The 12,864-nt window shown below is 36.2% G+C and overlaps 1 protein-coding gene across 1 annotated transcript in view; it reads left to right on the forward strand.

Annotated features, from left to right (window-relative positions):
- The window catches only part of arrb2b (arrestin, beta 2b), a 48,017-nt gene extending 35,501 nt beyond the window's left edge, over positions 1-12,516 (forward strand). Inside the window, exons 4-15 of the mRNA XM_046850937.1 lie at positions 2,237-2,281; positions 2,408-2,604; positions 3,374-3,433; positions 3,521-3,588; positions 3,746-3,881; positions 5,233-5,317; positions 5,811-5,883; positions 7,781-7,918; positions 9,057-9,140; positions 9,367-9,443; positions 9,580-9,634; positions 9,714-12,516. Of these exons, the coding sequence (XP_046706893.1) occupies positions 2,237-2,281; positions 2,408-2,604; positions 3,374-3,433; positions 3,521-3,588; positions 3,746-3,881; positions 5,233-5,317; positions 5,811-5,883; positions 7,781-7,918; positions 9,057-9,140; positions 9,367-9,443; positions 9,580-9,634; positions 9,714-9,813 (1,118 nt within the window). The 3' untranslated portion in view covers positions 9,814-12,516. The remainder of the gene's footprint in view (positions 1-2,236; positions 2,282-2,407; positions 2,605-3,373; positions 3,434-3,520; positions 3,589-3,745; positions 3,882-5,232; positions 5,318-5,810; positions 5,884-7,780; positions 7,919-9,056; positions 9,141-9,366; positions 9,444-9,579; positions 9,635-9,713) is intronic.
- Positions 12,517-12,864: the final 348 nt, after the last annotated feature.

A 12,864-nucleotide genomic window follows, 5' to 3' on the forward strand; every position in this document is an offset into this window, starting at 1 on the left:
CCCAAGTGGCAAAACAGAAAAGTATTTGCTGTCATTTTGAGTTCAAGATTTTCCAATTTTGGCATTTCCATAGACTAAATCTGATAAAGCAATAACAGTGAGACAAGTCAATCACTAGCATCTTTTATCTTATGAATCCCAAAAGGATAATGCTTTCCTTAGTGTGTGTGTTAAGAGGCCTTGAGATGAAGAATGAGCAGCATTTCACATGTCTCAGAGGAAACATGTGTTAGTGTGTGGGAATTGGCCAGGACCATAATGAGGGTCAAAACTTTGTTTCTCAATATTATAGTCATATAAATCTTAGATGGAAACCTGTAATTCCAAAATTTCCAATAAGCACTCGCATATTGCAATCTGCATTCTATTCAAGAGGGCTTTTTTTCCAAAATAGAGAGTGCAAATCAGTTCTTGTGTATAAATCAGAGTTAGCATGAGCCTACAGACTCTGTTAGTCTTTCAGTATCCTTAACAGTCATCACCATCAACAATGCTTTGACAGGACAAGTTCACATTGTTCTTCACAAATGATATTGTCTGACATTGGGATAAATGAAAAGCTTTATTTTCTTCAATGCCTCTCCTCATCACCGATGTGCCGGTGTCTCTTGCTGTTGCCATGGCAGCAAATCTAAAAAGAAACCAATTTACTTGCATTAGAGAGATATGGAAGTTTTATTAATGATGCTGATTATAATGTATCTGAATATGCAAACTCCTTACTTTTTTATGAGGTGATTGTTGTAATAGTTGCCTCCTTTAGTGAAACACAGTGTGCCAGTGTGTATGCACTTATGCAGAGCTGGAAAACAGCAGGTATTGTCTAAACACAGTTTTATGTAGCTGAGTGCAATTAGGGTATGAGAAGAGAAGCATTGCATAGTCTTGAACAAATGTGTTAAATTAAAATTATTTCTATTTACTGGTGTTTTATAATTTAATGGACACCTTTTAACTGCTTGATGTTTGGATTGTTTTGTGCCTGTTATGATATCATTAGGATAAAAGGGTTTGCACTAGTTGTACAGCCAAACATTTGTCAAGCCATGGGTATGTCCAAGATTGAATTCATTTACTTTTCTTTTTTTTAATACTTGAAATTCTGATGGAATCAGTCGGACCTAGGCCTTCAGTGATGAAAAAAGCAGCAAAGCCTGTGAGATGAGTTGCAACTGCAAACTCCCCTGATCCTCCCCACCCTTTTTACCAAAACTGTACATGCAAAACTGAAAAGTTCTGTTCTGGCTCAGGGGTGGAGCTTCTGTCTGGGTAAAAGTAAAGTAAAATATGAACAGATATATGAATTGATAAAACTACTTTAATACATTGCATAACATCCTCTTTTTAATCAGATTTGCAGTTTATGGATGAAGGTTTAGGCTTTCTATTGCTACATGTAATATCTTGGGTTATTAGTTTGCATTTGAGATGGTCTGGGGAAATATGCATCGGTGGTGTCTGTGACTAGTAAACAGCTAACACTAGGAAAACTAGGGTTCTGGCCAAAACTGCTTATAGCATACTTTGACAGTTTAATATTAAGCAACCATATGAAATATCTCTATCATTATATTTTTTATAGCCTGCCTAACCACATATCATGTTATGTATGGAGTTTAACAATCACCAATTCTTAAATTGTCAATAATGTTCCTGCACACAGTCAGAATGATCTCGTCAAATGCAAAAAGAAAAACACATTTCAACTCTTTAACTCTGTGAAAAGCCTGTAGTCTTTGCACCTGTGCATTGTATAGTTGGAAATGTCCAGATCTTTCAACAGGTGAAGCTTTTCCTAAGCAGCCCCAAATCTAAATGCTAAGAAACATGTCATGCTGTTACCATAGTGCTGTATATTATGAAATATGTAAGTTAATTAGTCACTGCTTATCTTGTTCCAGGCGTCCATGGTGCTTCTATAAGAAGCTGCGACTATACATTAAACATGATTTAAAATAGTGCTCGAGCATATATCAATTTTTGTAGTCTACAGGACTGAAATAAATAAATGAATGAATAAATAAATATTTAAAGACAGTAGGTTTAAAGTGCCTTGAATATACCAAATATTTGGATTTATGTGCTTAATAATCCATATTGTCAAGAATGTCATTTGAATTCCATTTTTGATTATTATTTTGATGTTATTTTTGTTTTTTTAGACTCAAGTTGGTTTGTTAGTTTTTTTTTAATATACCACAATGCTTATTTGTTTTGTTTTGTTATCTGTGTTCAGATGGAGTATTGCTGGTTGACCCAGAATACCTTAAAGACAGAAAAGGTGAGGGAATTTTGACATTAAAAAGTTTTAGACATCTGTGTGCTCAGACGTTTCTCATGACCATATTGAAAATCTATTTCTAGAAACCATTTAAACGTTGTCCTTCTCTTTCCTCTTCCCGGGCAGTCTTCGTGACTCTGACTTGTGCGTTTCGGTACGGCCGAGAAGATCTGGATGTTTTGGGATTGTCCTTTAGAAAGGACCTTTACATCTCCACTTTCCAGGCTTTTCCTCCACTGCCAGAGGAGCATAAACCACTCAGCCGCCTACAGGAGCGCCTGCTCAAAAAGCTCGGCCAGCATGCACACCCCTTTAACTTCACTGTAAGTCATTTCATTCAGTTCTCGGTGTGCTAGCTAACATGTTATAAAGCTTCTTCTTGTAGGATTAATACAATATACTACAAATAGACTATGAATGCACTGTCTTATTAAAATATATAAAGCGTATAAAAAAATCAGTCTGATAAAGAGTACATGGGCAGGCAAGGAAAATAATCAGAATATATCAAAATATCAGTATTGTTATATTCTGGTTACACCATAGCAATGATTTATTTTTTAAAGGGTACCATGTAATACTTTTAGTTTTTTTTTGTTTAACTGCTGTGGCAACAAATGAACAGGTGTATGATTTTCTTTATATATATATATATATATAAATCTGTTTAACAAGGAAAGAAAAAAGATGATTTGTTTGAATTAGATTGAGTTTTACCAATATCACAGTATTATCAATAATGTATTATAATGAGCAGATAAAAAAAAGAGTCAGAGTTACTGTTGTAAATCAGCATTAACAGTATATAATTCAACAGTATGCAGGTGGAATAATCGAAGTTCTTTCACAAAACACCTGACTGATTCACCTTGTTGTTTTTGATGCCCCAACAAGACTTCTGTTATGTGTTTGCATAAACGGCTTTTCCATTCAATTTTGGTATAAGGAAATTCTTATCTGTGGTAATTATCCATATGCTAAAGACTAAGCTGGAAAATGCTGTATCAGTTCCAGTTTTTCGATAAAACTGTTTTACCTAGAGTTGTGTGCTCTTTCTCAGTAAGAGAATGTTCAGTCTGTCCTTTATTTTAGATTCCTCAGAATCTTCCCTGCTCAGTCACTTTACAGCCAGGACCAGAGGACACAGGCAAGGTAAAGACACACACAGACAAGCTCACATGGGCTTCCTGACCTTACACTTTTGTCACTACTAATATATTCTTGCATTTTCTTCTTCAGGCATGCGGTGTAGACTTTGAGATCAGAGCTTTCTGTGCCAAAGCTGTAGAGGAGAAAATTCACAAGAGGTGAGGAACAGTGTAGTTTGTGTACTGTATGTTGCTGCTTGGTGTATGTGGGAGTATATGCTGGAGAGTGTATATGCAACATGTGTTTGTATTTCAGATTTTTTTTATTTGTAATGATAAGCAGACTGTCGAGTTCTTTGTGTATGTGTTTGTGTAGAAACTCTGTGCGGCTGGTGATCAGGAAGGTGCAGTATGCCCCAGAGAAGCCAGGACCACAGCCTATGATGGAGACCACCCGCAGCTTCCTCATGTCTGACCGCTCCCTCCACTTGGAGGCCTCGCTTGACAAAGAGGTGTTTACACACACAAACACACACACACACACACACACACACACACACACACACACACACTCTTTCATATACACAGTTAACAGTTATTTTCCAGGATGGTTGATTTTTGCATGCATAATTTGCATATGGATGCATCTTTCCACACTGTCCAATAGGATCAATGTTCCAATTGGCATACCCGTGCAAAAGAATTAACTTTGGGCTAAGTTTAACTTCTCCTCACATGTTAGAGTTATGGCATTTATGTGATGAAAATATTATCATAGACTACAAAATTTCCCAACCTCAAGTCGTTAATCAACTATTATGATTCAGACAAAATGTCGAGCAGAAAGAAAACAATGTTGAAATAACATTTTAAATAAAATAAACCCCATAGTTGGAAAAGTAAGCATCTACCTTTTAAAATCTAGACATGATCAACTGGCATACACAAAGTGATAACAGTTGTGCCTGTTTTATTTAAAAGTACAAAACCTACATAGACTGTAAAACATTAGCATATAATTATTTTTTTGGCTTGCCCTATTTTAATGTCATGATACAATATTATTAATCAGAACTAACTTTGATGGATATTTTGTAACATGGCGCAAGAAAACATTTACAGTTTCTAAATATCTGTATTTATCACGAAATAGCCATTGAAGCTGATATGGCAATACACCTAAATACAAACAAACAAACTAACAGTAATATGAGGCTTCAGAGAGGCTGTTTGGTCCGGTTCATTAGGGGCTTTTGCTCAACATTTGATATTTTGAACCATATGGTGGTGTCTCAATACATTACATCCTGCTGTACAGCAAAAATAAACTGCCTGTATATGTGTCTTCAGGGGCCATTTTCAATATAGTAAAACATTCAGCATTGCAGTAAGATTTAGACATTACAATAAATTGCCACTGTGAAGTTTTGCATGATGTGTTTATAATATAATGAAAGAAAATGAGAGAGAAAGCAATAAAATAAAACATAAGCCAATGGCCAAACTTTCACTCCTGTGATTGCTGCTGTGAGCAGGTGCAGTCACTGTGATGAAGACATGAATGGGTTTTACAAGGCAGAAAGTAGTCATTACTGTAATTCTGGCATGACATCATCAAAGCATCGTCGTACTGCTTATAGTAGCAGTAGACTAATAAAACCTTGTCTATTTTGCTGTTTTTGTTCTCCACCAAAATTTGAAATCCCATCATGTACCACATCATTTGGATTTCTTTGCAATTTAATCATAGCACCAGCACTACCTCTTTAATTAAAATCCAGTCATGTGTATACGATTTGCTTTCTGTGATTGTTTTTTTTTCTTTCTAAGCCCCTTTACGCTCTTTCTCTCTCTGTCTTTCAGCTCTACTATCATGGAGAACCCATCAGCGTCAATGTCCATGTTACCAACAATTCCACCAAAACTGTCAAGCGAATCAAAATCTCAGGTAAAACACAAGCTACATTCTATCTTACTGCTTCATAATGTCCGTTTTGTTGAGTATCCAGAATCCGGTTGTTCTGTATGTATTAGAGGCAATTGCATTCTCGCTTTTATCCATGCCCCTTACTTTCTCTATTTCCTTTCCAAAAACCGGAATGTTGTGTATCTGTTCAGGGGAGGTATGTAGTCAAGAATCGTGTGTGCTAAAACACAAACATCTGTCGGTTAGCGTTTTATTGAGGATGCTATTGAGTTTTTAAGTACTCGAGTAGGCATTTTCTTCTGTTATTGCACAATATTTCAGATAAGTCTGTTTGTTAATGGAAATCTCCAGGCGTTCAGGTGGAATTTGCAGGAAGGGATATTGATAGTTTTGTGTTTATATGGAAGTGCAAATGCTTTGCTGTTTATGTATTGATTAGAGAATGTATTTATGGACTTGACTGACTTTTGTCCTTCTTGCGTGGCGTGTGTGTGTCCCTGTTCTCTTCTTACAGTGCGACAGTATGCTGATATCTGTCTGTTCAGTACTGCACAATACAAATGCCCCGTGGCTCAGGTAGAAGCCGAGTGAGTACCCCTTCATCTTCCTTTATTCCTCCTTTCATCTTTCAATTCTCTCTCATCCTATTCTTTATTTCCTGAGCTCTTATTCCTCTTATTATGAATAGATAAACATAACATCCTACTCAACATTTGTCCATTTGTTTTCATCTTCCTTTCTCTTTTCCGGCTCATCTGGTCATTATTTTCATTTTCTCCTCCTCCGTGTTTTGTGATTTGGGAATATAATGGGTGTATCCTGTGTACTCCACACATGACTGATTATTTTCAGCTTTTATATTTTAGTGTATAGAGGTGTAGAGAAGCTGGAATGAATTAAATCAGGTCCATCCCCTGACTTCTGGGCCTCACAGATTGTCCCCAGCAGTTCTCTGATTGCTCATGTGCTGCTGCCTACAAAAGGCCAGTTACTTCTGTCACTGACCCAAAAACCAAACCTGGCAACCAGCTCACAGTTTTAGCAACTCTCCACTAACACTTTCACTCTGAGCAAGAGCCAAAGCTACTCACAGTTCTGTTGTTTCTTTATCAGTTTTCTTGTGCTCTTTTTATTATGTTGCAAAATCACAAGATTCTCCAGCTTTGGGATGTTCCTTTATTTAAAATTAAGACAAGAAGGTAAGCCGTAATATTGTGATTTATTTGTAGTTGCATTTGCTAAATTATTGACAGCAACTAAAGTATGAATTATACTTTTTGAACTGGTCTTTTCATTCATAATGCTTCATATTTTAAGGAACATTCCAGAGTTATTCAGCCCAATCTCTGTATAGTATGTGAATTTACCACAGACAAGATTTTACTAATGGTTGCATGTTGAATGTGGAAACTGAGGCAAGTAAGTAAGTAAATGTTTGTGTTTAAAGCACAGATTTAAACCCATGACCATAACAGTATGGATCTCAGGCTTGAACGGAAATGACAAACCCAAAGCTACTCTAACGTGGATTTATCCAAATTTTGAACACTAGAGCAATAACAGCTCCCCATGCTGCACAGACTTCGAGGTTTTACGATATACAAGGTTTCAATTAAAAGTGATTTATGTTAGTAATACATAACCTCAAATTCTTCTTTCTTGAAAAAAGAAGTTTCATTGTTGAAAAGATTCCACTGATTTAAAGCTTTATTTAATAATGCCATTTCACATGAACTATTATTGGCTGCTCCTAACATCATTACTACTACTAATAATAATAATTATCCTAGTCGTAGTAATTTCCTGTTCTTCTTGGCTGACATGTGCATTCTGAAATGCTTTTCTGCATACCACACTTGAGGAAAGTGGTTATTTGAGTTAGATGTTTTGTCAGCTCGAGTCTTCAAACCATTATGTGAACCTTTTGAGACAGTTGTGTGCACAAAGCCCTTGAGATTAGCGGTTTCATTTCTTAGCATCCAGATTGTTGTCCATGGTAATGACATACATACTACATACATGACAGGCAGAGATTACGCATGAAGCACACTTTGAATTGAAATGAATGACTGATTTAGTAAACGGCGGTGTACAACTAAAAGAGCTCTTTTGGCTGTATTTGTCAGAGGCTAAAGTGATACCATTCCCCTCAGACGCTTCATATCTCTTCCTTTCTGTGTGCTCTCTATAGAAATAAACCAATGATTAGTTTCTCTTGGCTTCTTTACAGCATCATATTGACACAATGAAATGGCAGATTAAATGTGAAAGAGGTTTTGTTCATTCCTCTCTCTCTCTCTCTCTCTCTCTCTCTCTCTCTCTCTCTCTCTCTCTCTTTCTCTCCCTTCACATTTCTTAATTGATCTATTGATCTTGAATTTATATTCTCTAAATATGCTGTGATCAATCCATTCCTCTAAACAAGCTGTTTGTTACTTCATAAACACACTTTAGTTCACTAATGTATGTCCTACTCGTCTGCAGTGATCAGGTGTCATCCAGCTCCACGTTCTGTAAGGTCTACACACTCACCCCGACACTGACCAACAACCGAGAGAAGAGAGGTCTAGCACTGGACGGCAAACTCAAACACGAGGACACAAACCTGGCCTCCAGCACCATGTGAGCCCTCATCTTACACACAAACACACACATATAATCCTTGTGTGTCTCACACACACAGACATGCAGTAACCCTCTCCGTACTTCACTACTTCACTGCATTTAACTTTTGTACAGGGCAGTAAAGCCAGATTTTAAATATGACTGTTTTAAAACCAGTGGAAATCTTCAGGCGTTGCCAATTTGACCACTTTGACCACTTACCTCTTTTAAAACAGTTTTTTATTTTAGGCTTTTGGTGAAAATATATTACACTATGCATATAGTTTTAGACATGGATTAGTCATTTGGTTGTTGGCAGTTTTAATTTCAATGTAATTAATGATAAATCTACAGTAATATAATACATTTAAACAGATTTAATTGGGAAAATGTCATCGTGGCAGGTTTTTTTTTTTTCCCCCTGAAGAAGATTTAAAGGCTTTCCAAATGCCTTTACTATGCACCTTTCTTTCACAAGTTGAAGATGGTGCATTTAACATACAGATAAATAACAAGAAACACTACTATGGCAAAATAGATTTTAAAATATCGAGTGTAACCTTTTTTTTTTATACATACTTGCATATAAAAAGTTTTCCAGCCATATGTGGTTGGAGGCACATAATTGTATAGGAAGTCTTTGGATGCTGAAGCATAAAATGTGCCCTCAATTTAAACCAGCAAACCCAATCCTGTTCCAGCATGACAATGTGCCTGTGCACAAAGCCAGCAACATGAATATATTGTTAACATGGTTTGGAGTGGAACATCTGGAATGGCCTGCTTTACAGCTCTGACCTCAATCTTAGTGAGCAAATTTGGGATAAACTGACTGCACCCCAGGCCTCCTCACCGTACCTCAGTACCTGACTTTACTAACACCCTTCTGCCTGAATGAGCAAAATCTCCACAACCACACTCAAAAATCTAGTAGAACATCTTCCCAAAAGAGTGGAGGTTATTATAACAGCAAGTGGGAGCGAAATGTGGAATGAGGTGTTCAAAAGGCATTATGTGTGTGTATAGAGATGGTTCTGTTGGCTTTGTTGCTAGGGACTAATTAGAAATTTAGAGGCACACTATATCATAATGTTTGGTACATTGATAAAGAATCTTGCAGGAAGGATCACAGTGGTACATTTTATTTACTCTACAGTGTGAAAGATGCATCCAATAAAGAGGTCTTGGGCATCCTGGTGTCCTACAGAGTCAAAGTTAAACTGGTGGTTTCTCGTGGAGGGTAAGTACAGGACATACCCACATATAGCCACTTGCACATAATTATATAAAGCAGAGATTATTAGTTCATTATCTCGGAAGGCATTTTTTTAACTTCCAGGACAATGCAGGATAATGCATGGCTAAGTGTATGTTTCATGATTTAAATACATGACCACCAGGCACCATTAAAAATTAATACACACACATGTATTAACTATACTAAACTATTTCCTCTCCCTGCACAGTGATGTGGCAGTGGAGCTTGCTTTTGTGCTGATGCACCCTAAGCCCTCTGAGCAGCCCAGCTCAAGACCACAATCAAGTATGTACACTATTTGGGTTTATAATCGAGGCACTCCTCCAAAGAATATCAGTTCTGAATAATAATTTGACTCTGTTTTCTCTCAAAACACGTCATCATGAAAGAATTTTTTTTTTTAATTGTCTCATCCTCACAGCTGTGCCAGAGACGGATGCTCCTGTGGACACCAACCTGATAGAGTTTGAGACAAAGTGAGTGTGCAGTTTGTGTACAACTGTGTATTCAAGAAGTGTGTGCTCTGGATTACTGACCCCTTGTGTGCCTTTGCAGTAACTTCTCTCAGGATGATGACTTTGTGTTTGAGGACTTTGCACGGCTGAGGCTAAAGGGAATGAAGGATGATAAAGATGAGGATGACCACTTCTGCTAACCCTGTGTGAAGAGAGGGAGTTGGATTGAAGGGGCTCGAAGTGTCAGTACTACTACACCACCATTCCACTAGGCCAATCGGAAAGAGTGGGATGCTTACCTTTCTCTCTTTTATTGTCTTTTATTTTTCTTTCTATTGCCCCTCTCTCTACCCCTTTGCATCAGTGATGCTGTTGTCTTTAGATTTTTTGTTTGTTTGGACTTTGTTCTTGTGCATTAGACAGAGAAAAAACGAAACCCTGTGAGAAGCGGTGGCGTTATACAGAACTGTCTTTGTGATAAAACATCACTGAACAGAGGGTCCATTAATTCAGGGGTGTTTTTTTAAATCTAGTTCATACAATCTCTCCCCCCCCAACACCCACCCCTTTTTTTTCGCTGTGGGCATTATTAGCTTTGTAATATTGTAATAAAAAAACTTACTTCAGTGTAGAGGATGTGTGATAGGAAACAGGAGCTTGAGAACTCAATAGCTCACCAGAATAATTTTTTTTCCATTTTATTTTATAGTTATGTAAAACGTATACATATCACAAGAAAATATAGGAATGATTGTTCAGTGTGATTAATAAGAGACTACTCAGTAGCCAGTACAATGCATCGGACCACAGCAAACTCCTTTATTATAGCCGCTGGTCATGTCAGGTGCGTGCATGGGCGCGCGCGCAATACAGTTAACCCATTATCTGCAACCTCCTGTGTGGTATAGCTATTCTAGGTTTAAAATTGAACACTTGGTTTATTTCTATTTAAAAATAGACAACTTATCGGGCTTCGCCAATTCACATTTCTTCCCCGTCATACACATTCGCCTGAATAATTTGTTTTAGTGCTAATCTCTCTACAATCTTAGCCCAGTCAAGAGTGCCAAGATTTTTTTTATACCTTTTTTTTTTTTTTTTTTTTATCCTACTGATTAAAAGCACTTTTATCATTTATGTCAGTGTCTGTAAAGATGAACTGTCATACAGGTGTAATTACATCCTGGTTCTTCTGCTCCACCTTGTGTTGAAAAGAAATGCTCTTCTACGGTTTTGTAAGCAGAAAGCATAAACGTCCCCTCTATTAATGATATCCATCTATGATCTACTATTAACCATCAACTTTTATTGATTGATTATTGAGTTTTTTTATGTTTAATCTATATTAATATTGTCCATGTTACTCTCGCTCATAAAAGTGACCACTGCATTGAAATGAATCATATGAACGCAACAAATGCTTTAGTTGAAAGCTTGCCCATCTTGTTTGCAGAACTGAGAAACTACTGAGTTTACCACTCTATTATTTTATTATTATGATCACTTATTGAAAATGAGAAAATTGCATTCTGTTGCATTGCAAAACCTTTTTTTTTTTTTTTTTTTTATATATGTAAAGTTAATGTCAATATTAAACTAACAAGAAATGTCATTCTGAACACACCATTTTCTGTATATTGCTTTTATTAGATAGTACAGCTGGTCTCGGATGCATCGTGCTCCATGTACATGCGCTTAGGCTTTCAAGTTATTTTAAATGTTGTGGGTTCATTTTTGCCTCCAGTCCAGTTCACATTGTTATTTGAATAATTTTTTACACTCATTAGTTCAGCCATCAACACGACATTTACCAACATTCTTTATGTACATATTTACACACCAGTTTACCTGCTATTGAAACATTTTCATTTTTGCTACACTTTAGTTGATTAATGTACAGTTCACACAGCTCGGAACCTCGTTTTTTTTTTAAAACGCCTGTCAGGATATGTTCTTTAATGGAAGTAACAGGAAATCGGTGCTGTACATAATAAAAGGAATGGAAAGCTTGACATTAAGTGAAGGAAGCTTGTTTAAACCAGACTCTAGCTAAAAACAGAATTTAAGGAAATAAGCTCCAGGTAACACATGAGCACACTGTATGTCACAATGTTATTTATAATCACAATAGGAGTTCAAATATGCCATGAAAAACAAATGATTGATTTTATTTTATCTAAGGATGTTTGCATATGTGTAAATTTGTTAACTGTCTGCTGTCAAATCTTAAAAGGCTTTTTTTTGTTGTTTTTTATCATGTATGTTATGAAATGGCAGGGAGAATATTTTCATCAGATGGTCAGGGAGAAAAAAAATCATTGTTCTTATGTGAATGCTATGCTAGAATGCCGTGCAGTAGGCTTTGAGAACGTTGTGTTGTGATAGAGAGCTCTCTCAGACCATCTTCATGTAAAATTTTTTTTTTTTTTTTATTACAACAGAGCCTCATATGTTTTGTGAACCATTTGAGTATATAAAAGAAATATTATATTGTATATCTTCCCTTGGATTCTGTAAGGTCTATCTAAGGAAAACGCACGCTGATGTCGGTTTGTAGACTAATATTGTATCATGTCACCCTTTTTTTTTTGTTTCTTTTTATTTGAAAGTTGATTTTTAAGCTACTTTTACTCCTCGATACTACTAAAAATTGATATTCTGAATATATACATGCATTCTACCTGGTAATTTAATTCACAATAAATTAAAGAGGAAATATATTAATATGAATTTCAAAATTCTATATAAGCAATATGTTATTTTAGTCAATAAAAAGGTATATAAAAAAACACAAAAAAAAAGGAAAATTAAAAAAAAATCATGAAAACAATGGGAAATATATGTTGCTTCTTTATTTTGTACGCGGTTTTAGAAAATAAAAAAAAAAATTTAAAGAAAAGAAATTTTGTTTGTCAGTCTTTATTCCCTGATTGTTCCACTCTTTAATAAGTCAAGGTGTGTGATTATACTCCTGCCAGTACGAGATGCCAGTGGCCAAATCATTTATTAAAGAAAAAGAAGAAGAAGCAGTAGAGCAAGGTTAATGTTCAGAGCTGTTAATCACCTACTGCAAAATAAATGCTTCACTCTGACCTGTCATTTGGCAGCTAATAGCAGTACAGACAAAGCAGGAGATAACAGTGGCCTACTTCTGTGAAAGCTCCAGACATTTTGTTCGTATCCCATTAGGCCACACTTTTACCATGGCTTGTTTATAGTTGGAGAGTAATTATGACCAGAGCTTCTTACCC

This window comes from Silurus meridionalis, chromosome 6 (assembly GCF_014805685.1).
Source record: "Silurus meridionalis isolate SWU-2019-XX chromosome 6, ASM1480568v1, whole genome shotgun sequence".
NCBI classification, from domain to species: Eukaryota; Metazoa; Chordata; class Actinopteri; order Siluriformes; family Siluridae; genus Silurus; species Silurus meridionalis.